This window comes from Pongo pygmaeus, chromosome 12, assembly GCF_028885625.2.
Source record: "Pongo pygmaeus isolate AG05252 chromosome 12, NHGRI_mPonPyg2-v2.0_pri, whole genome shotgun sequence".
Lineage (NCBI taxonomy): Eukaryota > Metazoa > Chordata > Mammalia > Primates > Hominidae > Pongo > Pongo pygmaeus.
In genome coordinates, this window is record NC_072385.2 from 43,890,873 (window position 1) to 43,918,616 (window position 27,744).

The following is a 27,744-nucleotide window of genomic DNA, read 5'->3' on the forward strand; positions in this document are numbered from 1 at the left end:
TCAGGAGGGTGAAGTGGGAGGACTGCTTGAGCCCAGAAGGTCAAGGCTGTAGTGAGCTACGATTATGCCATGGTACTCCAGTCTGGGCAACATGGCAAGACCCCAGTCTCAAAAAAAAGGCTTTTCCCTGATTTCTGGAATTTATTGGGTGGTGTCCATCTGTTCTTGGATGGTATAAGCATAAGAATTTCTTGAATGAAGTGTGGTTTTTATTTGAAGTCAAATATTTGGCAGTTGGTGTTCATTTATTCTATGAACTTTCAAAACAGATGATAAGTTTTAAGGAAATGGGGTCTAATACCAAATTTGGTTGAATTAATGAATTCCAAGATTCTTTCTAGCTTTTTCTTTTTTTTCTTTTTAAAGACAGGGTCTCACTCTGTTGCCCAGGCTAGAGTCCAGTGGTGCAATCTCAGCTCACTGCAGCCTCAACCTCCTAGATCAAGGGATCTGCCCACCTCAGCCTTTCAAGCTGGTGGGAGCACAGACGTATGCCAGCATGCCTGGCTAATTTTTTATTTTTCATAGAGTTGGGGTCTCCCTATGCTGCCCAGGCCACTCTTGAACTCCTAGGCTCAAGCAATCCTCCTGCCTCGGCCTACCGAAGTGACAGGATTACCGGTGTGAGCCACCATGCCCAGCCTTTTCATTTTTTTTGAGATGGAGTTTCACTCTTCTTGCCCAGGCTGGAGTGCAATGGTGCAATCTTAGTAGACTTGCCTGCTAGTTTTCCTTAGGCTAATGTAATTAGTGGTTTTGTGAATTCTAGAGCCACTAAGAGGTAGTTTTTGGATTAACTGTTTTCATCTACTTATGAGCTGATGTAGTTCATCCACTTATGAACTGAACTGTTTTCATCCTCTTATGAGCTGACTGTAGTGGGAAAATGGTGTGTCTCAGAGAGTTTAGGATTGGAAGAGGTTCAGCTGTGCTTTCCAGGGAACTAAAACACAGAACTGTTGTCTTGGTGCCCTTGCTTGGAATTCCTTCCAGATCATGATCAGAGAAGAGTGGTGCTACACTCACATTTTAGAAAATGACACTGACACCCTGACATGGCTCCTTAAATTACTATGGATTCTGCCTTAAATTTATACTTGTTAAAAAATAAAACGTTTCTGACTTTATGAACAGTCTCTGACTAGTACATACTCCACTGCTCTCCGTTCTTAAAGGGGTATTCACTGTCCCTTTTCTCCCACAGCTACAGAGTTTGCTCCTGCTTGGGACTTTGTGCCCCATCTTATCACCCCAACCATACCCAGCTGTGTCAGGACTTGCAGGAAAGGCAGATAGGATCTGCAAGTGCAGGACAAATGAGAATGAAAAGGTAGGAGAGACCGTAGGAGGACAGCGGTGAATGCATTCTAATACCCCTCCTGACTCTGGCAGCACCTTCCTCACTGCAGGTCAGGTCTCATCAGGGAGGTGAAAGGGGGATGGTGTGTGCAGAGAAAAGACACAGACCTTCCTGTCAACGGTTCCAACTTCCCCTCATCCTCAGTTCTTTCCTGAATGCCAAAGATGGATTAAGCCACTTGAACCTCATATTAAGGAGAAATATCTATAAACTGCTGTTACTCTAGATCTGTGAAGGAAAAATTGAGACTTGGACTAGAATTAAGTCTGTGAACACAAAGTCTGCTTTAGAGTTTGCTTACCTAGGGATTGGACCAATCTGTAATTTGATACCAGGATAATTATGCTGTTCTGCCTTGGCTATTCGGGGTGTTGCCGTGACTTGTTCCCTCTCTTTTGGAGAAAGACAAGACTTCACAGATTCCATCTTCTTGGCCAGCTCTTCCACTGATGTTATACTAGTTTCAGCAACTAAAGAGTCAGAAGTAACCCCTGTGTATGTAAGATCATGAAGGAAAGTAAGATTTACCAATTTAACACTTCAACTAAAAGTCAATAACATGAAAAATACATACATACAATGATTTCCCAGTGATCTTCATGTGCTCCACATACTGAATAGTGATTGATTTGAAGTGTGACTTATAACTTGTTTTTTCATGTTAAGCTCTGTAGCAATGTCTTGCTACATCAGGCTACCCTCCTAGCCAGCCCTCCAGACTGCTGTAGGTAGATTCTTGACACCCTTTCAAGACTCTGAACATATCTCCAGTCTCCTATTCACTCTCAAAAGAGCTCTCTTAGGGACTAATCACTGGCCTTCTACCCTTACACCACACCTTGGATCAATTTTCTTGACTCACTAAGGTTAACTCACACAACCTCCCAATCCCATTCCTCCCCAGGATGACCACATGGTTACTGCCTTGGACAGTGGGTAAAAACTGTCTTGCGTTAATAGTTTTCATGGTAGCCCAAACACAATCACCAAAATGAAAAGAAGGAAATCAGACTGTGCCAGGCACACTGTGGCTAGAGGCTGACACCCTAAGTGAGGTCAACAGGGTGCAACAAAGGCATGGATTCCTGTCTTCTCTTTTTATTCCTTTTAAGAACACTGCCATGTTTTAACCAAATAACTGAATTGTAGCCTCATTCTCAAAGAATCTACTATTATCTATTTTATGTCCTTCTTACCACATGTAGTGGGTTACTTAGCTACACGACTTGATTGTTCCCCAGTTAAATCTACTCTTTTTTTTTGAGATGGAGTTTTGCTCTTGTTGTCCAGGCTGGAGTGCAGTGGCGCGATCTTCATTCACTCCAAATTCCACTTTCTGGGTTGAAGCGATTCTCCTGCCTCAGCCTCCTGAGTATCTGGGATTATAAGCACGCACCACCACAACTGGCTAATTTTTCGTTTTTTTTTTTTTTTAGTAAAGACAGGGTTTCACCATGTTGGTCAGGCTGGTCTCAAACTCCTGACTTCAGGTGATCCACCTGCCTTGGCCTCCCAAAGTGCTGGGATTACAGGCGTGAGCTACCGTATGCAGCCTAAATCTACTATTAAAGGAAAAAGATTTGTCACCTTTTAAGATAACAAGAAGAATCCAATTTATTTTCTAAAGATAGCTTGTTTTTTCTTTCCATTCATATAACAAGTATCGTAAGCAATTATAATGTCACTCGTGTTTGGCACAATATATGTCTCATAGAAGAGTCTTCTAAAGGTTATGACCACTGACAGTAATGGTCAACCAATTGAAGAGATTCCTGAGATAGCTATTTTTAAAGCATAACACAAATTTAGATGAGTATGTTGGTGGGTTTATTATGATTAAACATGTAACTTAAGGCATTTCTCCTTTCTGCCTCAGTCTCTTCTAGTAAAGAGCCGTTTGTCTTCTGCCATCTAGGATTCCAAGGAAGTGGGACACTCCAGTCTAGGCTGTTTTGGTGGAAACAACCTTTGCTCAGTATTGAGCAGTGTATTTACTTGTAATAATACAAATAAATCAGCTGATGACAATGGCTCAAAGGGCCAGGTCATGGAAACCAAGAAGTGAGAAGCATTTCAGGGGATGATTCTTTTCTTCTTTTTCCTATATGTCCTGGATGATTTTTTACTGGTACAGCTAAAGAAGATGAATTTAAATACAAAAATAATAGTACCTTCTGTGGTTCTGTTTGAGTCTTGCAAGATATTAAGAACAACTTTCCGCAACTCTTGTATTGGCTGGAAGGAAGGAAGAAAACATACAAAATCTTAAAAACATTCATGGAAAAAATTTGCTAAGGAACTTTAACTTCAAATAAATGTTTTATAATAAAAATGTTTCCTTTTAAAATCTCTTGTCTAACTATAAATCTTTTGTCTAGCTTGACAGTTTTATAGCTTCATGAGAAAAGTAAAGGAACGGAGAAAATTCTGATTAAGTGTTGGCACACTCGACTTAATGAACAGATGTATTTAAAGTTGTCCATAATGTAATTTGTTTACATCAAATTCTATTTTCCTATTGATTTGTATAATACTATCAAATATGTATTCCTATGTAAAGATTCTGGCCCAATGATGTAAAGCTAGCCACACAGAAAATGCATTTTTTATATATATATACATATAGATATAGATATAGATTTATTTTCTTGAGACAGAGTCTCACTCTGTCCCAGGCTGGAGTGCAGTGGCGCAATCTCGGCTCATTGCAAGCTCTGCCTCCCGAGTTGAGTTCATGCCATTCTCCTGCCTCAGCCTCCTGAGTAGCTGGGACTACAGGTGCCCACCACCACGCCCAGCTAATTTTTTGTATTTTTAGTAGAGATGCGGTTTTACTGTGTTAGCCAGGATGGTCTCGATCTCCTGACATCGTGATCCGCCCACCTCGGCCTCCCAAAGTGCTGGGATTACACGAGTGAGCCACTGCACCTGGCCCCAAATACAATGTTTTTGAGATGGAGTCTCTGTCACCCAAGCTGGAGTGCAGTGGTGCGGTATCAGCTCACCACAAACTCCACTTCCAGGGTTCAAGTGATTCTCCTGCCTCAGCCTCCCGAATAGCTGGGATTACAGGCATGCGCCACCCCATCTGGCTAATTTTTCTATTTTTAATAGAGATGGGGTTTCGCTATGTTGGCCAGGCTGGTCTCAAACTCCTGACCTCAAGTGATCTGCCTGCCTCAGCCTCCCAAAGTGCTGAGATTACAGGGGTAAGCCACTGTGCCCGGCCCAGATACAATCTTTGTAGGCATTTTGGGTAATTTTCTCCAGCTTTTCCTGTCTTTCTTATTTGTTAACATACTTAGAAAAAAAAAACCTTTATGGAAAAGTAATTTTCTGATAAAATTATCTGAGATAGGCTTTATTTTTCAAGTATGTAAACCATACCATGAAGCAGAAGCTGCACTTTCCCACAAGAACATTATAGTTGGAGGTTTGTCTTCCTTACCTGGAACTCTGTATCAAATAGATATAAACTGACAATAAAGCATAAAAGCAAAGCTTTCCATACATTTTTTCAAAACCCAAAATAGAATTATGATTTCAGCTAAATGAATGGGAATAAATGTATAGAATATATTACAAAGAGTGAATTCCATAAAACATTCATCAAGCATATTTTACATTTGTATAGCCTTCTGGTTAATGATGGTGGATTAAATACACGTTTATTTCTAATCTCTCTTGAAAATCGACTAAAAGGATAATAAAGGGATTAAAAAGAGGCAATAACCACAAAACATAGGAGAGAAGAAATGACAATAAGGTTTTGGAAGCTGCAGTGCAGAAAGAAGAGAGGTAAACAAATTGATCTATTTGAGAGAGTTGAATCCCAAGCTGGCAGTGTGGCTAAGAAACAACCTGACAGAAAGGCTAAGGAATTGGTGGTAGGGCCCAAATTAGGAAGACTCTTTAGCATCTGTTCAAAAAGCAGTCAGACCTCCAAATCCACCCTGCACCCCTAAACTCTATGCAGCCTAGTAACTGTGTCTGACTCCCTTCATCCTAACAGAAAACTGGGAATGTATTCTCCAAGTCTCTGAGGGATATCATGCAAGATTAGGATAGGGTGCTTTCTGAGAAAAGGAGATAAGCAAAAGTTTCTATGTTGAGGGTTGAGACTCCCTGCTCTCTTCTCTCCCACAGCACTGGCAGCCTGGTGTCTAGCTCCCAGGAAGGAGATTGGAACAGATTTCTCCAGATAACTTGACCAGCTTAAGAGGAAAGACCTAAAGATACTAATATTGAGGGTTTTCTAACTAAGAAACTCAGCCAGATCACCCTGTGGTGAAGCCCCATCCATGTGTCTCGGGCTTTAAATAAGCTTTTTCAGACCCACCTTTTATATGTGCAAACAGCCCAGTTTCACCAGCATCTGTGTAAAGCCTTTAAAGAATAATAGAGAACAAAACAAAAAGAACAAACAAACAAGAGAGAAAGAAATGAAAAACACTGGAGAAGAAAAATAGACAATGTAGGAAGAAGAAAACTAGTATGGGTTCTAAAAAACAAGGGATCCACCCAACTTAAGAAGGATGTAAAGGGAATCTAAAGGCGATGGTAAAGATATCCCAGAAAGACAGCTGGTGAAGACGGCAGTAAAAAGTAACTTGTTCAGTCTGGAATAAGCCAGAACGGTCTAGGAGAAAGGTCTCTAAGAAAAAGGAATCAATAGAACATCTGATGTTTTCAAAGTATTGAGGAACTTAGACAATTAGAGAAGAGTTTGTGAATTAATTATATAATAAATACTCAGAAAACTAAGCAAAGGCAAAACAAGACAATAACTCCAGGAAAAGTAGAAAGTTGTGCTTGAAAGGCAAAGTAATCATAGTATATACTACATGGCTCAACATATTCATGTATTCTTTTTTTTTTGAGACGGAGTCTTGCTCTGTTGCCCAGGCTGGAGTGCAGCGGCGTGATCTCGGCTCACTGCAAGCTCCGCCTCCCAGGTTCATGCCATTCTCCTGCCTCAGCCTCCTGAGTAGCTGGGACTACAGGTGCCCACCACCACGCCTGGCTAACTTTTTTGTATTTTTTAGTAGAGACAGGGTTTCACCATGTTAGCCAAAATGGTCTCGATCTCCTGACCTTGTGATTCACCTGCCTCGGCCTCCCAAAGTGCTGGGATTACAGGCGTGAAACACCGTGCCCAGCCCATATATTTCGTATATATTCATAACAATGTGAATGCTAAATAGTGACCAGAATTTCCATGACTCTAATGAAAGTACAAGGAATGGCAAAGGTCTATAAGGATGGTAAATAGGTGTGTGTATTTGTGTGTGCTGGGGATCTGTGTATGTATGTGTGAAAGAGGGCTAAATCTTCACTCTGCATAGCTGGAAGTCCATAAATCATATCTAAAACTGAAAAATCAAGAAACAGAAACACGTTTTCTGAAACTATAGAGGTTAATATAAATAATCAGTTTGCTCTAGGAAGGGGAAAATGGGAGGGAAGGAAGGCAGAGGTCTTATTGAACGAAACTTATCAAACTACTTGACTGCTTAAACTATGTGCATGTACAATTCTGATTTTGAACCATTATGGAAAAAGGTATCACACAGAATATGGAACATGACACGGAAAATGACATTTTAATGAAAAGCATTATAAAACTATTTGATGCAGTTTTTGTAAATAATAATTATATGGTTTTTTTTTTCTAAATTTTAGAATTAAAAGTTATTTCATGCAATGGCTCTGAATTATTGATTTAAGGATGTTGATGTATTGGGTTTAATATATTTTTAAGTTCTTTATGGTAAGGTATGACTTTATAAGTGTTGGATATTGATGTTGCAAACTTCTAACCATCATATTACAAACAACAACAGAGAACTCACATGAAAGAGAATTTAAAGAAGTTACCCACCCAAGACAGATACTCACTGTTGCCCCATTTTTAATGGCCTCTTCATATAGCCCAATAACATCAAAGGTGCCTTTACTTGCCAACAACTTTGCTTTGCAGATCCAGAATTTAGCAAATTTCTCAGCTTCAGGAATGCTGGACAATATGTTAAGTATTTCATTAGAAGGTACACCCTGAAATAAACCAAAATATCCAGAGGTAATTATTACCACTTCACTGTTAGTCTCACATCTCCTGATATTTATTACAGCAGGTATGCAGAAATTGGTTTGATCACTATTATTTTTGAACTTTTAAAAAAATTTCAATTTTACTGAGGTACAATGTATATGTAATAAAATGCACCTGTTTTAATTATCCATTTTAATGATTTGAGATTAATAATAATTATTTTTTTTTGAGATGGAGTCTTGCTCTGTCATCCAGGCTGGAGTGCAATGGCGCGACCTCGGCTCACTGCAACCTCCACCTCCCAGGTTCAAGCAAGTCTCCTGCCTCAGCCTCCCAAGTAGCTGGGACTACAGGCACATGCCACCACATGCTCGGCTAATTTTTTGTGTTTTTAGTAGAGATGGGGTTTCACCGTGTTAGCCAGGATGGTCTTGATCTCCTGACCTCGTGATCCGCCCACCTCAGCCTCTTAAAGTGCTGGGATTACAGGCATAAGCCACCATGCCTGGCTTAATTTTTCTTTTTTTTTGAGACAAGGTCTCACTCTGTTGCCCAGGCTGGAGTGCAGTGGTACGATCACAACTCGCTGCAACCTCTACCTCCTGGGATCAAGCAATCCTCCCACCTTAGCCTCTCGAGTAGCTGAGACCACAGGCATGAGCCACTGTGCCTGGCTTCCTCATCATTAAATTTTAAGAGTTATATGAGACCAAATAGAAAATGTTTATCATAGCTGAAGGTAAGAAATATGTTCATTTTTACATGGTACAAAAACAAAACAGATCCTAGAGTAAACATTTACATATTCATAATATTCCATATTTATAATAACGAGAACACTGAGTAGTGATGAGAATTTCCATAGGACTAATAGTAGTGTAAAGAACGACGTAGGCATGCGAAGGTCATAGGGGTGTACATGTGTAAGTGTCAGGGATTTATGCAGGTGTTTATGAAAGAGGGTTAAATCCCACAAAAAGATACTTTGAAATGGATTCACTGGTTTGGTTCCCTTCTGGCTTGTGCCACAAGCAGGACAGTGACATGGACCCAGAGGAATGGGGAGCATTACCATGCCCAGAAATCCAGGTACTGGCACACTCAGCCAAGCAGCACCTTCTACTGCTAGAAATGGGAGAGACGCAAAGGTAAGTTCACAATTGAGAATCACTAACATTTGAGAAAACCAACACTACATGAAAGAGGCATAAAACTCAACAAACAAGAATGAACACTGGAGCAAAGAGGAATACTTTTAAGAGTATCACAGTCAATATCTTCAGAGTGATAAGAGTATTGCTATCCTAAAACTAGAATGGGCTGTTATGAAAAATAACCAATAGAAAGGCAGAATAACTGCATGGACAGTGCTGAAGAATACATTTGTGAGCTGAAAATTCAGCTGTGAAATCCTCCTAGAAATGAGTGTAATAAAACAATGAAGTGAACAGTATAAAAACAACATTTAGAGTTCTGAAGGATATATCCATTACTCAATAATTCCAATATCCATCTAAGAGAGTTTCTAGAAGGAAAAAAGTTACACACACAAAGTGGTTGTAGAAGAAGAATTTCAAGAAATGAACAAAGAAGCAGTTGTTCAGGTTGAAAAGGCTCTCAGATAGTTAAGCAGGATGAATGGGAGAAAAAATATAATAGAAAACTAAAGATAAAAAGAAAATTGTACAAGCTTCCAGACAGGGGAAGAAAAGGATTACCTATAAAGGAATGAGAATCAGACTGATGTGACACATTAACAAATCAACAACTCCAGATGCAAGAAAGAAAATGAAGCAGCCACTTAAATTTTTCCAGGGAAAACAAGCTGAAATTAAGAAATTTCCCCCAGCCAAACTATGATTCCAGCATGAAGGCAAAATAACAAGTTTCACGAGAATACAGACTCAAAAGGTTTGCCATTCAAAAATCATAAAGTACTAGTGAGTAAACTTTAGAATTCACATGAAAGACTTGAAATAAAAGTAACTGCAGACCAGGCGCAGTGGGTGGTTCACACCTGTAATCCCAGCACTTTGGGAAGCTGAGGCAGAGGACTGCTTGAGGCTAGGAGTTTGAGAGCAGCCTGGGCAACACAGTGAGACCCTGTGTCTACAAAAAAATGTAAACTATAATGGATGTAGTGGTGTGTACCTGTAGTCCTGGCTACTCAGGAGGCTGAGGTGGAGGATCACTTGGGTCCATCCAGGAGTTCAAAGTTGCAGTGAGCTATGATGGCATCACTGCACTCCAATCTAGGCAAAAGAGTGAAACCCTGTCTCTTAAAAAAAAAAAAAAAAATGAAAAAAGGAACTGCAAGAAGAATATGATATATATTCTGCAAATCATGTTTGAGCTTACATCTACCACTTTATTTTCATTTCAGTGTATTTTTTTCTTTATGAAATAAAACTAGATCAAACACAGAAATGAGGAAAAAATAATTCATGTAAGCTAAATTACAAAATAAAATGGCAGGCATAAGTTTAAACATACAACTAATCATAATAAATGTGTACGAACTAAATTTGCTTTTTAAAAGCTGAGAGTTTCAAATTTGTTTAAAAAATTTAACTGTGTGCATTTATATGAGACATACCTAAAATAAGTCAGCCCATGAAGGTTTAAAGTAAAGGGATGGAAAAAGAGCTACCAGACATATTCTAACAACAAAAAGCAGGTGTGGCAAGATTAATCAGACAAAAGAAATCAAAGCAAGTCATGAATCTTTCTGTACCTAACAACATAACTTTAAAAAATAGAAAGTAAAAATTGACAGACATATGAAGAGAAATTGTCAATGACTAATCACAGGGCCAGTGAGAGACTTTGGCATATTTCTTTCAGAAAGCAATGGATCAAATAAACAAAATAGGATATACATTATTTTCAAACACTTTTGGAACATTTACCAAGAATGATCAGATATTAAGGCCACAAAGAAAATTTCAACAAAATCCATGAAGTAGAGTACACATAGGCCGCATTCACCAACTACAATGCACTATAATTAGAAATTAACAGCAGAAAAAAAAATCTACAAATCTGGAAATTAAAAGATACTCTTCTATTTTTTGGGTTAAAGAACTCAAAATGGGAATCTCAAGCTATTTAGAAATGAACAATGAGAAGATATGTCAGTTATGAAGCTTTTGTGTATGGGCCCCAAACCCCATCCTCTGCTTTGTGATGCTCGGGATGAAACTCTGTAATACACTTTCTGCTGGGCAGCAGCTCCCTGCTCAGCTCTGCCAGCAGGGGGCACGAGAGGGAGGCTGCAGGGATGGAGAAGGAAGACACTTGCTTCTTCCTATTTGCTTTCATCACCCCAGCAATGGTCCCCTCACCCTGGCAGCAACAGTTGGTTCTAGCATCTTTTTTTCCCCCTCAGAGCCCACCTCCCTGTGCAGCTTCAGAGCAGGAGCACCAAACGGATAGCATCTTTTCCTCAAAGTCTGAGCCCCAGCCCTGCAGGGCCTCTCCTCCATCATCTGCTGGGTAGTATGCCTTCCTTACAGTTGGAGTCCCATTTCTACCAGGGTTTGTCTCTCCTGCTTCTTGGTTCTGATACCCTAACCTCTTTGTTCCCCTAGAAGCAGTGGGTACAAGCTGCTTCCTGCAGTTATCACCACATTACCTCAGGTTCCTCTGTGCTGTCAGCCCTGTGTGTAGCACCCACACCCCTTCTGATCCCTTCAGCATCTTGTGCACACAGGCTTACTGTGTGCTTTCACAGCCAGCATCTGTGCTCCCTTGTACGTACCCAGAGAGTGAGAAGTGCCTGACAATTCTTGTCCGCCCGAGGCAGCCATGAATAAATGACCATGGAAGCTTTAACACTGTAGCTCCCTTGCCTCTGATCAGGATGACTCTGAAAGATGTGACGGACACTGTCTCCAGAGCTCCCCCGTGGGGCTGTGCCAGAGTCACCATCCATGGATTCGCTTTTCTGATCCTACAACTTCACTCCCCTCCTAGTTTTCCCTGGAGTGTCTTCCTAATAAACTACTTCCACACGGATTCTCCTCTTAGGGTCCACTTCTAGAGAACCCACATAAGATACTGTGTAACCAATTACATTCTTTCTGTGGTTTGTTTTTCAGACTTGATCCTGACTGATAAAGAGCATTACTTAGTCAAATCTAAGGGATATGACCAAAGTAAAATTCAGAGGCAAATCTGCTATAGCATTGAAAATATTTATAAAAAAAAAAAAAACTCACTTTTAAGTGATCTAAGGTTTCAATTAAAAAGCTAGGAAAAGAGCAATAAATATAAAAATAGATGCAGACATTGATGCAAGAGAAAAAATAATCAATAAAACCTGAGGTCTTTTAAAAAGATTAATGAGAAAAAATCTTTGGCAATAAAACCTGAGGTCTTTTAAAAAGATTAATGAGAAAAAATCCCTTTAAAAAGTCACAAAATTACTAAAGTTGACTCAAGATATATGAACTCTAAATAGAGCAATGACCCCATAACAAATTGAGAGGATATATACAAAATTATCCTCCAAAGAAACATGGTCCAGATGATTTTTATGGGCAAGTTTTTCTCAAACCTTCAAAAAATAAAAATAATTCTCATGTCATACAAACTATTTTCAGTGTATAGGGCAAAAAGGAAATACTCAACTAATCTGCCTAAGTCAGCATAACATTGGTACTAGGAAAACACAAGAAAAGACAACCAAAGTACATAAAAATGTGAATAAAAGAATTGCAACTCACAAAAATATAATACTTCATTTCTCTACATACCTATACTGTATGGACATGCATGAAAACAGAAAGAATGACTGGCAATGGTGGTCATCTCCAGAGAGAAGTTTGGGATGCCTAAGTATATATGTTTGTAGAGGGAGAGGGCTGATCATTGATCTGCATTGCTTGAAATGATTGCAATAATAAAAAGGTACTCATTTTTTAAATAATACAACAACAAAAAAAAGAGGATAAGAAAAATAACTCAAGTTTAATTCCACAAGGAGAAATAGTTAATATTTAACTGGATGTTGTGAAAATGTTGCCTGGAGTAGACTTAAACTGAAATTTTCCCTTTTTTTGCTGATGTTCAACATTACCAGCCAAAGGACCGAATGAGTTTTGCTTTAGGCAAGGATCTTAGTATAGAAGTTTATTCCATCATTTTTTATTAATACATTTTTCCTTCAGGAAAAATTTCTCCTAAGGATCATACTCTTTGCCTACCATCTATTTTATCCTTATCTGCAGAATCCAAGATAAAATTTAAATACTATTTGTAGCTACCCAGAGTATTTAGAATACTCCAACTTTACATAGAAACTTGCCTTCTGACCTCAGTTTCATCAATGTTAAATGTGTACTCTTCAGAACTTGATATCCAAAGAAGGCAAAGTTCCTTTTGGAGCCAGTTTGTTTGGATTAGTTTTCCAACTTCTTTGTGCCTCAGTTTTGTTTGTAAAGTGGTCACAGTAACCGTGGTTATGATAATTATGTGAGATAATCTTAGCTAAGTGCTTATAAAAGCACAGATACACAAAAGCCACTGTTTATGGGTATGTCATTATTATTATTACTCTATATTTACAAGAGTAGCTAAATTTCTACTTAGATGAAGGCTATCTCTCCTATATTATATTTAGGAAAATGTTTAAAAATTATAAGACTTTGGGCCAAAGCTGGAGGAGCTTATCTTCTTCACTTACCCCTTCGATGAGGTTCAGACATTCTGTCAGAGTGTTGTTAATTTTACTGGATAGTTCGAGTTGTGCTTTCTTTTCTTCCTCTTCTTTTTCAATGCTCTTCCAGAATGAAATATTCATTTCCTTTATTACTTTTCTTTTTGTTTTAAGTTCCATAGGGGGCCGTTTATAGGTTTTTCCCTTAGATTTCTGCCATTCTTCTAGTTGTTTCCTGAAATTCAATTAAAGGGAGAATGGTTTTATTTATTTATTTTTAAACATAGTCAAGCTGCTAAAGTATATGATATGTATAGATACAGTATAATTACTTTCAACTACAGACAAAATCAGGAGAATGGAATTAAAAAATTTACAAATGCGTAATGGCAGCATTGGGTTGCGCCCACCCACGAGAAGGCAGACACCAAGATTCTAAGATCACACGTGGCCAGCACTTCAGACTTCAAATATAATTCGTGATTATTATTTTTCTCCGAAAGTTTTCACTTCACTATATGCTACTTGACACTTGCTTTCCTAAGACACCCCTCCATTTTTGAGATGACTAACTCAGCAATTCATTTCTCTCACCCATAAGCTGTCACTCAACCCAAACCCACCAAGCCTGCATTCTACCCTCAATAAGGTCTTGGTGTGTAAACTGACCCACTTCACCTAGTTCCTTAGCCCTCTCTTGACCAGACATGACTCTTTTATAAGCTAGACCTATAAAGTCAGGGCTCTTAAGTAGCTGGTCTCTGATAGTGCCAAGTGTCCCCCACTGTTCACATCTTCCACTCTAGCTTCTAACAGGTGACAGACTGCTTTTTGGGGGTAGGGGCACCAAGACATGTAGACCTCATGTTTGGATGTAGGCGCTCCAGTTTCTTTAAATTACAACTACATATTAATAATGACTTCCAAGTGTACATTTCAGTCCAGATCTCTCCCTGGATCCCCAAACTTTGTAAAACCCACCGCCTAGTTGATATCTTTTGATGTCTGACAGGCATTTCAAATTTAATATTGTCCCAAACAAAGTTATTGATTTTCATCTCTGCATCTGTTCCAAATTTTTCTTACTTTGGTAAATGGCACCGCAGGCTGTGTCACTGCCAAGAACTTTCCACAGCTCTTGGAATAAAATTCAAAATATTTTCCAAGGCTGAAAGGCACAGTGTAATCTGGCTCCTGCCTACCTTTCTAACCTCGTATCACACTAGTCTCCCTGTCACTCACTCCCTCCAGGAGCTCAGGTATCCTTGAAGTTTCTTTCTTTCTTTTTTGAGACACAGTTTTGCTCTGTTGCCCAGGCTGGAGTGAAATGGCATGATCTCAGGTTACTGCAACCTCCGCCTCCTGGGTTCAAGTGATTCTTGTGCCTCAGCCTCCCAAGTAGCTGCAATGACAGGCGCGTGCCACCACACCCGGCTAATTTTTGTATTTTTAGTAAAGATGGGGTTTCACAATGTTGGCTAAACTGGTCTCAACCTCCTGACCTCAAGTGATCTGACCACCTCGGCCTCCCAAGGTGCTGGGATCACAGGCGTGAGCCATTGCACCCTGCCTCCTTGAAGTTTCTTGATCCAGACTCATTCCTGCCTTAAGGTCTTGCATCTTCAGTCCTCCGCTCAAATGACACCTCCATGAAGAGGCAATTACCTGTAATTACTGTGTCTTATTTAGTCAATGTGTTGGTTTTCTGTCTCCTCCACTAGAGTGTAAGCTCTATGAAGGCAGAAACCTCGGCAGTCCAGTTCCCAGCACAGTGCCTAGCACACATAGGTATTTAATAACACACAGTAAAATTCACCTTTTAGTGTGCAATTCTGAGTTTTGACAAATGCATGAAGTCATTTAAGCCTATTATCAAGCTTTAAGATGGTTGCAACACCATCAATAATTCCCTCACGTTCCTTGGTAGTCAGTCTCACCCCTAACCCCCAGCTCCTGGCAATCACTGATCTGTTTTTTGTCTTTATAGTTTTGGTTTTTCCAGAATGCCAATAACTAATTTTTGAATGAATGAATGCTATTAACTCTCATTTCTGACTCCAGAGCAAAATCCATGCAATATTTATTATTTCAGCCCCAAATACTGCCCCCCTCACCTTCACTCCAACCACCTACTTGATGATACAAGGTGAGACATCTGGCATGTGCTTCCTCCATGTTCCTAGCATTTTTCCTATCTCCTTAGCCTTCCTTCTAATCATAAACGAAGAGTGAACTTTCCCTTTCTAAAGGCAACTTACTCCTAGGACCTCAATGCCATAATTTTGTTTCTCTAGTACTTTCTATATATACACCAAACAATTAGCTCCAGAAAGGTAAAGACTCACTGTGTGCTCATTGCTGTGTCTCCTAGCGCCTGGCACACTGCAGGTGCTGAAGAAACACCTACAGAATGAGTGAATGAATCTCTCCCTCTCTAGACTCCCTCTCTTTTGTAATCAAACATGTTCAACATGCAACACAGTCTTATGACCAATCCTCTGTTGTCTGACCTAGACTGTGAGTTCCAGGGCTGGGACCCTGACTTCCTTATTCACCACCTCAAGGTCTCTGCACTCACTTCTCTTTCTGCTCAGGATTGTTTTTCTTCTTGTCACCAGTCTTTTCTCAGACTTAGGTCTCAGCTCAGACGTTGCTGTTGAAAGTACCTCTACTGATCCTTTTATCTAAAGCAGCCATTCTAGCCCTACTCTCTTGATCATAGCACCCTGAATTAAGTTGTTTACTTACTGTCTCTTCAGGAGGGCAAGCTTGGTGGTGGTGTTCAGGGCTGTACCAAGCTGTACCTTGCTTCACCCTGCTACACTTTTTAGCAACCATCTAATTTTACATGCTCCCTTCACTCTTGTCAGAAATTTCCTTATTTTCTACTTCAAGCAGGTATACATATGTGCTTCTCCTGGGAGGCTCACCCACATCATGAGACTACATTTGGTCCTGGGTAGAAAGTGTACAAAATCCACTGGCTCAGTTTTAATCAATGTATGTTAATATTAACCAACCTGAGATCTTGATTTCCACGCCTGGCTAATTTCGTATTTTTAGTAAAAACAGGGTTTCTCCATGTTGGTCAGGCTGGTCTCGAACTCCCGACCTCAGGTGATACGCTCACCTCGGCCTCCCAAAGTACTGGGACTATAGGCATGAGCCAGCGTGCCCGGCCTGAGATCTTGATTTCTACCGTCTGAACTCTGTATTTGAACTGTATTGACTGCTCCTGCTTGAGCTTACTTGCCAAAACTTGGCCCACTCAGACTCATGGAAGTTTCTGGTTCTTCCCTGGTAACTTTTCTGAACTTAACCACTGGTTTGCTTGACAAGAGATTACCCTCTTCTCACTTCCTAGCTATGTGAACTCACTTATCTGTTTTATTGCTGTTCAGTCTAGCACGGCACTTATTGAACAAGTGTCTACATCTGCACCAATACTTCTTACTCATCCATTGTTTCAATTTCTTAAAAAGAAAAAAAAAAAGCTATTTTAAGCATACGATTACAGAAAATGTTTTATAACATTATGTATGTACCACCTAGCCCTGTCAAGTCTTAATATTTGTTATATTTGCTTCAAATCTTTTTTCAGACTGTAGTTAAAAATTACTTAGGAGCCATTATTTACGGCCTATTTCCTGACCTAGTCTTCTTGATGGTCAATTTGCCTTATCATCTTAAGTTGCAAAAGCTTAGAATTAAAGCAAAGTACCTCCGATCCTCTGCTGTTGCCTTCTTTTTAATATTTGGGTTTGTTTGGGTCCCATTTACAGTTGTGACATCAGCTTGAGTTTTGGGAGCTGTCTTGTTCAGAAAATGGTTCTGGGGAACAGCCTTTTTCAACTTGGAGTCCAAAGTCTGTGCTTTTTGCTGAAAGCCATTATTGCTATGTTTATTACCACTGGTTCCATTTGGTCTTATGCTAGGGGTGCTTGGAATGGCTGAATTAAATCTGCCAACTGTCAAATTAGGCCTCTGGCTTATGGCTTTTGATTTTTGCAGTACACATGATGTCTGAGGTATAGAAAGTTGGTTGGACTTCTGATCTTGCTTGATGTTTGGATGTCTGTTGTTATATTCACCCTGAAGCAAACTGGGGTATGTTCTGGGTTTGGTATGCTTCACTCTCTGTTCAATAACAGGGTATGACCATATCTTAGTTTCATTTGGTCTTTCATATTTACTCCTATTAACCTTTATATCTTTGATGTTCTTGACCACTGGTTTCTTTGATGACTGAACTTTACTAAGGGTCTGAATTAAGTGAGAGGGAACCGTCCTTGAGGGTTTTACTCCTGGTCTTGCAAGATCTGCTCCTCTAGAGAGTTGCTGTGATTTTACTGGGAAAGTCCTGCTTTGTGTTTCTTTAACAAATTGTTTATTAACTCTATCTTTCAGAACAGCACTATTAACCGAACTTTTGCCCAAGGCTTGTTTAGGAACTAAACTGTTCTTGGTTTGATTATAAGAGTCAGTCTTTGGCTTACTTCTGGTACATAATTTAGGATCTGGCTTCCTCTCAGGTTCTGTTGAGATATCGAGCAAGTTCTCTTTGTTTGTTTCTTTTAGAAAGTTATCGAAAGATTTGTTTTCAACATGGGTATTATTCACAGAGTCTATACATTTAGCATTTCCTTGATCTGTTAACTGCTGCTTTGTAGTTTTCAATTGCTCTATATTAAGTGATCCCACGGGTTTTCTTGACAGTTCTCCTGTTGTGGACGATCCAGCTTCACGCTGTTGAAAACTCTTGCTAGAAGGCTTAGAGTATGGGTTAGAAGAAACACATTTTGAAGTCAGTCTTTTGCCCAGAAGTTTTGGTGGCTCCAACTTCGGCTTCTGGGACCCTGTAGTATTAGGTGGTCTGGGCTGGAGTTTAATGCTGATGGACCTTTTAGGTTTGACAGGCAAAACAACATGGTTCGTAACATCATTTTTGGGTCTAACAGTCTGAAAAAACAAAGAAAATACATATTAAAAAATTCTTAACATATCTTATTGTTTTTAAAATAATAACTGTGTTTAACACATGCTAAAAAAAATCATTTTTAGAATTTCATCTAAGAAAGTTTAATCCTCAGAAAGTAAAGAAAGAAAGACTCACTAATAGGTAGTTTTTGTGTTTTTTTTTTTTTTTTTTTTTTTTTTTGAGACAGGATCTTGCTCTGTCACCCAGTCTGGTGTGCAGTGATGCAATCTTGGCTCATTGCAACCTCTGCCTCCTGGGTTGAAGCAATTCTCCCACCTCAGCCTCGCAAGTGGCTGGACTACAGGTGCATGTCACCACACCTGGTTACTTTTTTGTATTTTTAGTAAAGATGGGGTTTCATCATGTTGGCCAGGTTGGTCTTGAAGTCCTGACCTCAAGTGATCCACCCGCCTTGGCCTCCCAAAGTGCTGGGATAATAGGCATGAGCCACCGCACCTGTCCTAATAGGTAGTTTTTATAACTTGAGTTCCTATCAGAAATATATTAGAATCTTTTAACTTGACAGAATTAAGCAGAGATGCAGTGAATATACAAAACTTGCTCTTTCAAAAATGAATTTGCCTCAAACAGTAGTTGTTGAATGCCTATTATATCCTAAGTGCCCTCCAAAGGACCCTGAAAAAATACATACATAATGAACTTATGTTAGGGTACCTCCCAACAAATCTCTCCTAGTACTTTGTATAGCCACATAGTTTCTTAAACCACTGCCTTTGTAAACATCACAGTATCACTCAAGAACCTCTGTCTCATCCCTGGAGATCGATGACAAGGAGATAGGTGGCAGATGATGTGAGGCCTGAGATATGCTGCCACAGCTCTCAATAAACATGTAACATCTTAATAGTCATATTTGTAAAATCAGCCAGGACAGGGTTTTAAGGTTAGAGTCTATGTTAACAATAAACAAATGTTTAGTCATGTGATTTAAGTTTGGATAAGAAAGGTAGGACGAGATTACAGAGAATTTTGAAAACTAGGGAAGGGAGTTTAGAATTCATATGCTAAGTAATTGGGCAAGCCACTATGAATTCCTGAGCATCTCTCATGAAAGCAATTACTTAGAAAGGAGAATTTCACAGAGATTTATGGAATATGTTTCCAGGGTAAGATATGGGAATGCTAGAGTTACCACTCTATTTTTGATTTGACAAATATTGTGAAGAATCACTACATAAACTTGGCGAGTATGTAAAGGATGTCTAACCAGAACCATTTGGCGTTAAGGGCAAAGAGATGTCTACTCTGGATGACAGCGGTGTGTGTGGTGTCGTTAGGTGTGAAATAGGGGAGTTGGGAGTGGGAGGCAGAGAGATAGATGGTATATCCACAATGGCTATATCTGGATTAATCTTTGAGCACCAACATTTATATACACCTCGGATCTCTCCATCATTGCTTACTGAAGAGGTGGAGGGATGTTGGCATGAAAGCTTCCAAATGTGTGTTTTTTTAGTTGCTTTATTTTATATTAAAGACAAATTGATATAATCCACAAATCATAAAATTCACCATTTTAGTAAGTGCACAATTCCATGGATTTTAGTATAGTCACACTATTATACAGCAATCACCACTGTCTAATTCCAGAACATATTCATCACCCTAGAAAGAAACTTGATTTACTTGTTGGCAGTCACTCCCCATTTTCTGCTCCCTGCAGTTCTTGGCAACCACTAGTCTACTTTCTGTCTCTATATGTCTATAGATGTGCCTATTTTAGATGTGTCATATAAATGGAATCACGTAATATGTGGCCTTTTCTGTCTGGCTTCTTTCACTTAGCATGTTTTCAAGATTTACCCACGTTGTAGCATGTATCAGTACTTCATTACTTTTTAAAATTAACTTTTTTAGAGCAGGTTTAGATTCACAGCAAAATTAATAATAGTAAAAGTATCTATTATCTAGGAAGGATGCCATATATCCTGGTTTTCACAAGATAGTTTTGATTTATGCCTGTTGGTCAAAGAGTACTGCTTTTTATTCTCAAGTGTCCTGGTTTGGACATTAAAGCATATGGCCAACTTCCTCACAGGGTTGTTCTGAGTGAGGTAATGTATATAAAGCATCTAGGTGTTAGTTGTTGTTGTCATGTATCGAAAGTGTTATATAAATTGTCAAGCATTATATAACTGTAATGATGACTATTATTTACATCGTGCTTTTAGTTTCTCCTAAATTCTGTAATTCTCTTCCTGAGTTCACTTTTTACTTTTACAACTGTGTAAAGCAGATAAGGTAGGTATCATCCTCATTTACGAGTTGATGTATTGAAGTCAGTATTGTCAACTTCCAGAGAAGCCTCTGGGAACTCTGAATGAGGGCCCTTTCCAGTAGCTTTTTCCTTAAGACTTGCATACTATACTGGTTCAATCTGCATAAAGTAAAAGTGTAACCCAGTGCTTCCCAAACGTTAAATCATTGTTCATAAACTTTGCCTTGTATACATTTTGCTATCCTTCAGTGTCTAATGACATCATGTATACATACAACATATATATGTCTATATATGCATATGCATATGACTGAAATATGACTGAAGTGATTTGGTGAATGAATCATTAAAACTTATTAAAATTCTCACCAATGAGAATGTTTCACTTCAGGAAGCACTATTTTAGTTACATTTCAAAACACAGATAAAAACTATGTTTTAAAAAACTAAAGGTGAGATTTTTATTGCAGATGAATAATCTGTGCCTCTTTCAGAGGGCTAATTTCTTCCATTTAAATTTTAAGTTAAGGATCCTTTACCATTCTATCTAATGTAGCTAAATTAAACTGATTAGGAAGCATATACTTGTTAAGTGGCTTGGAAGGTTCAATGCAAATGTCCTCTTTTAATGACTACTGAGCTATTTAACTTCATGGCAGCATACCAAAGTGGTTAAGATCACAGGCTCTCAGCTTTGTCACTTAATAGCTATGCAACCTATTTAATCTTTCTGTAACTTAGTTTGCTCATCTGTAAAGTGGGGCTACTAATAGTAGCCTCTTAAGATTGTGAAGACTCAGTGAGGTAATGCAAGTCAGAAAAGTATCAGGCACACAGTAAGTATTCAATAAATGTTAGCTATCAAGAGGACTAAAGTTCACTTGAGGCTTTTCTTGGTTAATAAAACTAAACTACAGTATGTCGTACTTTTCAAAAAATGATTGTCTCTTATTAAACCAAACTGTTTTTATATCTGTAAGAAATATCTTTCAAATACATGTTCTTTAGGTTGCTAACATCTTTATTATTTTTATTACTAATCATACTTATGAATGCATATTTTTAAAAAGACTAATTTCTACTTACAGATTTAGAAGGTGGTGGATTCTGGCAATTATTCTTGGATTTTAGATAAGGCCTATAAAAGACAAATTAAAATTAATCCTCAGCACAGAAGGATTCTAAGCTAAGCTTGGGAAGTACAGTGATTAAAAATTATGAATAGAATTTTAAATAATTAGAATTTCTGTAATGGCAAAATAATTCAAAATTATATTCAATAAAGTCTCCTTATCATCATTTCTTTAGTTCTGTATCCTCCCCCTTGGAGACCACCAACTGCTCCTACTCTTTTTTTGCCTTGTGATCCTTAAAGAGACTGTCTATACATTAATCTAGCATTCTCACAATATTAATGAGATATATGTGTTTCCTTCATATTTATATAGTCTTACTCATTCAAACATCATTCCTGGAGCACTGCAATGTGCCAGACACCGAAGACACAATGCCAAATAAAACCATTAACTGTTTCTTTAAAAAATTTCCGACCGGGCGTAGTGGCTCACGCCTGTAATCTCAGCACTTTGGGAGGCCAAGGCAGGCAGATCATGAGATCAGGAGATAGAGACCATCCTGGCTAACACAGTGAAACCCCATCTCTACTAAAAATACAAAAAAATTAGCCGGGCATGGTGGCACATGCCTGTTGTCCCAGCTACTCAGGAGGCTGAGGCAGGAAAATGGCGTGAACCTGGGAGGCAGAGCTTGCAGTGAGCCGAGATTGCGCCACTGCACTCCAGCCTGGGTGACAGAGCGAGACTCCGTCTCAAAAAAAAAAAAAAAAAATTTGCTTGTTTTAAGTATCTTCAAATACTATCTTTTCTAACTTTCGGGGGGAAAAGAGATATTTAAAAAAAAAAAAAAAAACCAAGACACACATGAAATATAGCTAGTGAGACAGGAAATGCAGAAAAAGGATTGGAAAACAGAGGCGAATTTAGAAGGAATCAATCTGCATGGACCAAAAACAATTGCTAGACTAACAAGGACTTGGATTATGACTTGTTTGATGTTTGTCTCTCCCATCTACAGCATAAAGCCCTGGGAGGGCAGGAATGTGTGTCTTGTTAAGCGCCATTATCTCTAGCATCAGAAGTGACTGAGACGTTATAGGTACTAAATAAATATTTGTTGAATAAGTGAATTAGGTTCATTTAATCAAGGAAATAGAGGTGAGTAAACACCCAAGATAAAATAAAGGGTGAAAGCTAACTTTGTAAAAATTAATTTTCAAATAAATATTTAGCAACTCAAATGGGGAAAAAATTAATTAATGCTAAGAAAGAAGGACAAATAACACGACAAAGATGGTAAGAATCTACAAAGGATAAAAATGAAGTGGTCATGTTCTGTCTACCTTAACAGTAAATGCTAAGAGAATGACCCAAGAGCACCACTAGGCTGGAGGGTATCACTCTGCTACGGAGGATTGATTGTAACTGGCTCTCCTGCCTTAGCAAGAAATGCCAGAACCATGGTCATTCAAGTTCTTGACCAAAAATTGCCTTCATGAGAATCAACTTCCCCAAGAAAAGAAAAGCAGAAACAGGCAAAGCTTCCAGCATGGTAGGTTAATACTGACCCTTCTTCCCTCCTTCCTTTGGAGATTCACACAGTAACAATGCATAAAGCTTTGCCAATGGACGAAGCACTGCCCAGGGGTTTTTGTCATGCCTGGACTGAAATGCTCTTTTTGCGTTATCATAGAATCCCAATGCAGTCTGAGTACACTCTTAAGCAAAAGGGACATGTTTCAAAAAGGCTTTAAATTGCTAGTACAAAGAAGGCAACAAAACTTGCATAACTGTGGACAGATAAACTCACTTGGTGTTTTGGCTCTTCAGTTTTCCCTTGGCTGCAAGGTACTCCTGAAGCTTCCTCTGCCGCTCTTCTGCAACACAGGCAAGCAAACAAACGACATAACTTTAGTTCAAGATTTTAACCAGTTCATTAATATTCTAAAAGATGACACTTTTCTCTAGTGATTTTGGCTTTGCAACATGTTATAAAATCCCTAGTCCTATAAATGTGCCTTCAAGTTAACATCAACATCAACAATACCATTTATATGCCAGGCCTACACTAAGTCCTTTAAACTTACTACTTTTTTTTTTTTTTTTTTTTTTTGAGACAGGGTCTTCCTCTGTCACTGAGGTTGGAGTGCAGTGGCACAACCACGGCTCACTGTTGACTTGATCTCCCAGGTTCTAGCAATCCTCACACCTCAGTCTCCTGAGTAGCTGGGAATACACGCGTGTACCACCACGTTGGATAATTTTAAAACATTTTTTTGTAGAGACAGGATCTCACTATGTTGCCAGCGGTGGTCTCAAATTCCTGAGCTCAAGTGATCCTCCTGCTTTGGCCTCCCAAAGTGCTGGGATTACAGGCGTGAGTCAAAGCACTCGGCCTAAATTTACATTATTTCTTTCAATCCACAAAACAATCCAATGAGTTTTTGCAATCTGAAATTCAGAGAGGGTAAATGTCATGCCCAAAGTTACCCAGCTAATATGTGGCAATTCCAGGACTTGAAAACAGGCTTTTCTAACCCTGGAGCTCACAGCCACTGTTCTCAGATACAACAGTCTGTTTTGAAGAATTTCTGTTACTGGCCCACCTGAGCTGGTGAGCTAGGCCTGGTCTTATGTCTTTTGTTTTTTTACAGGGATGATGATTTTTACCCACAAACCCGTATATGGCTTCCTTTGTTGGTACTAACGATAAAATATGCCCGGTCTGCTCACAGCAGACACCTATACTATGGTGACTTTCTACGCAAGCCATTTGTGAGGGGATGACAAGTCAATAATTTCTGCCTTCAAGAACTTTCAAACTAGTAGTGGAGATAAACACAGCAATAATTACAGTATAAGGTAAAATCTAAGGGCCATAAGAGCGGAAAAGAAGTATGGGAGTTCGGAGGTGGGGCATAAATGAGGGGAGTAGGTGGCTGGAAAAGGTTAAAATTAAATAATGATGTGAAGGAAGACAAAAAGACGACAGGGGTGCCAAACGACCCTCAACCTCATCTGAACGGAGTTGCCCTGTTTTGCTCTCATGCTCATGTACCCTTAGAGACAGCTTGGCAGGCAATGTAGAGCGTAGGGGCTGACATAGGGGGTTGGGGTCCCACCTCCGTGACTTCTAGCAAATTAGCAAACTTTGCTGCTGCTGAGCCTGTAAGGCAGACAGAAATGCCTATCTTTAAAGCTTGTTATGTAAAGTGCCTAGGACCTCGTAGGCATCAAAAGGAATAATGGATAAAACATAACTACAGTGCGTATCTTGGAGAAAGTGGCATCTGAGCATGAGTATTTTGAAAGGTAGGAAAGGGCTCCAAGCACATCTAAGAGATTAGGGAACGCAAAAGCCTTAGCCCTGGGTGCAGATTTAACCAATCAACTTCTAACCACCGCAGGCTGAGAGGTGTGGAGTGAGAGCTCCGCCAGAGGCAGGAGACCCGGGCTTCAGCCAGACCCCGCCTCCTGGCACAGAGGATCACGCCCGGCTCTGCCTGGAGCCAAATGTGGATCAAAACAGCGCGCTGCTTCCCACTGCTGGTGAAAACCCGAGCAAGGGGCCTCAGTTTCTTTATCCAGAACGTGGTGACAATGACATCTCTTTGCAAAGCTGCTGCAGGGCTTTCTGGAAATATGTTCGTGAGGTATCTGAGCCTGCGCACAGCCTCCGCCGCCCAGGGCCCAGACGTCTACCTGCGGGCCGTGGCCGGGTCTGCGCTCCCGGGATGGAAAACGCCCAGGGGAAACTTAGGCAGGCGAGCGGACGGGCACCTTCTGCGGGAAGAACTCACTCGGTGGCCTCCTACTTCCCCGGCCGTGTTCCAACGCCTGAGAATAACGGGAACTCATTCGCGGTCATACTCACCGACAGCTGCAGCGGCGGTAGGCCCGGGCCCCACCATGACTCTTCAGTGACGGTTTTTCTTCAAACGCCGCGCCTGTAGCCAAGACCGGCGTGCCGAGCGTTTGCGCGTCCTCATTGGCTCCTGCGGGTTTGAAACTCGCCAGTCGTCAGCACGGGAGGGCGGGACAACAGGCAATAGGCTCTTTGCGGTTGGCTCTGGCCTTGAGAACCTGACCTTGGGGCTCTTTGATTGGAAGAACGTGCAGCGCACCTCGGCATTGAGGGCGGCTTCCTCGGGGCGCGGCGCCGCCCGCCTCTGAGTGCACCTCCCAGTGGGCATAGGGCCCTCCGTGGGGGCCTCAGCCGGGCTGGCGGTTGGGGGGCGGTTACGCTGAATCCAGCTGGGGTTGGCGCTCTGGGAGTCCCTGGGCGGAGAGACAGGGCGGTCCTCCCAGGATGCTGGGGCCTCTACCTGGTTCTGTCCTTTCAAAGTCTCAGACTCACAGGAGCTATGAAAAAATAATATTATAAAGAGGACATATGGGTCTTATGCATCTAAAGTTCTTAGTACTGCAGGGTGGCTCCTTTAATTGTGGTAAAATATGCATAACATCATATATACCATTTTAACCATTTTAAAGTGTTAAATTTTTCAAAAATATGCAGTTTAGTGGTATTAAGTACCCTCACATTGTGGCACAGCCATCACTACTGTCCTTTCCAGAACTTTTTCATCTTCCCCAACTGAAACCCTGTACCCATCAGTAACTCCGCACTCCTCCCTCCCCCAGCCCCAGGCAATCACCATTCTAGTTTCTGTCTCTATGGATTTGACAACTGTAGGTGCCATATAATTAGAATCATGCAGTATTTGTTCTGTGACTGGCTTGTTTCACTTAGCATAAAGTTTTCAAGGTTCATCCATGTGTAGCATGTGTCAGAATTTCCTTTCCTTTTAAGGGGTAATAGCATTCCGTTTTGTGGACATGCCGCATTTTGCTTCTTGGTCCATCCCTCTCTGGACACTTGAGTTGCTGCCACTTTTTGGCTATTGTGAATAACAATATGAACATGAATGTACAAATAACTCTTTGAGACTCTCCTTTTCATTCTTTTGGGTATATACCACGAAGTGGTATTGTTGGATCAAATGACAATTCTATTTTTAATTTTTTGAGAAACTGCCTTATTCCTCTCAGGGTGATCTCTTGTTCAAGGTATATTTTCGATTTCACCTCATCAGCTGACTATAAGGCCATAAGGCTAATGGAGAAAGGGACAGTGGATGGCAGGCCTAGTCGTCCTGAGTCCCTAGACACACTTCACTCCCCTTGTTTTAATCCTAAAATTTTTTTCTTTTGAAGTTTGTCCTGTTTCATCTATTCTCCAGTTTCTTAAAGAGGTCTGGAAAATGCTTTTGGCTGCTTGCGTATGAAGGTTCCTCTTCCGTGGATGCTGGAGTGGTCGTGTGTAGAGGGGCAGTCATATCTGGGCACCTGTTGGCCAGGTTCAGCTCACCAGTTGGATACTCAGCAGGGCATGAAGCCACTGCAGCAGCCCTTCTCTTTAGCCGTAAATAGGGAGTTTGGAAGAGAGTCAGGGTTTCTGGATTTATGCATTTTGATATTTTCAATAGTGTATTAAATGTTTAAAATAGGAAAACTGATCATTATTTTTGTTAATGACTGAGAAAGGGACTCCTTCACCAACAGTTTCAGAAAAGTGAAGACGGTTTTGTTTTGGTCTTTGTAGAATCTAGGTGGTTGAATGCATCTCAGTTTTAGAAGTCCTGATATCCCACCCAGTGCTGGAGTATTCCACAGACCCCATGTAGGTATTGCACCTTTGCAGGAATACTGCTGGTGTTGGTGAGCTGCCTTATCTGTCCTGTTATTGGAGACCCCTGCTTATTAGGAAACTTAAAATGAACTCAAATGAGCTTCCTTGCTTACTGGTCCTAGTCCTTTGGAGCAACATAGGCCAGTTCTACCTCCTTTTTTCCATCCTTTGGGTATTTGAAGGTCTATTTTGTAGGACACAAAATGTGGGAAAATAGCTAGGCAGGTTTAAAAATTCTCAACTCTACCAAGCATGGTGGCTTATGTCTGTAATCAATCCCAGCACTTTGTGAAGCTGAGGCAAGAGGATTGCTTGAGCCCAGGAGTTTGAGACCAGACTGGGCAACATAGCAAGACCTCGTTTCTAAAAAAAAAAAAAAAAAAACAAAAACGAAAATTAACCAGGCATGGTGGCACACACCTGCAGTCCCTTCTACTCAGGAGGCTGAGGTGGGAGGATCACTTGAGCCCAAAAGTTGAAGGCTGCAGTGCACTGTGGTCATGCCACCACACTCCAGCATGGGAGGCAGAGCAAGACCCTGTCTCCAAATAAATAAATAAATAAATAAATAAATAAATAAAATTCTTAACTCATTCATCAAAGTATGCACTGTAGCTCTCCATGATCCTGGTGCCTTTTTTTTTTTAGAAGGATCTGGCTCCATTGCCCGGCTGGAGTGCAGTGGCAT

At 40.1% G+C, this 27,744-nt stretch overlaps 1 protein-coding gene across 1 annotated transcript in view; it reads right to left on the reverse strand.

Moving 5' to 3' along the window:
- CKAP2L (cytoskeleton associated protein 2 like) overlaps positions 1 to 26,650 on the reverse strand; it is a 29,629-nt gene extending 2,979 nt beyond the window's left edge. The window contains exons 1-8 of the mRNA XM_054475573.2: positions 25,239 to 26,650; positions 23,175 to 23,241; positions 21,375 to 21,426; positions 16,793 to 18,030; positions 13,099 to 13,306; positions 7,259 to 7,414; positions 3,532 to 3,595; positions 1,662 to 1,851 (exon numbers count right to left, since the gene is read on the reverse strand). Coding sequence (XP_054331548.1) covers positions 1,662 to 1,851; positions 3,532 to 3,595; positions 7,259 to 7,414; positions 13,099 to 13,306; positions 16,793 to 18,030; positions 21,375 to 21,426; positions 23,175 to 23,241; positions 25,239 to 25,275 — 2,012 coding nt within the window. The 5' untranslated portion in view covers positions 25,276 to 26,650. The remainder of the gene's footprint in view (positions 1 to 1,661; positions 1,852 to 3,531; positions 3,596 to 7,258; positions 7,415 to 13,098; positions 13,307 to 16,792; positions 18,031 to 21,374; positions 21,427 to 23,174; positions 23,242 to 25,238) is intronic.
- Positions 26,651 to 27,744: the final 1,094 nt, after the last annotated feature.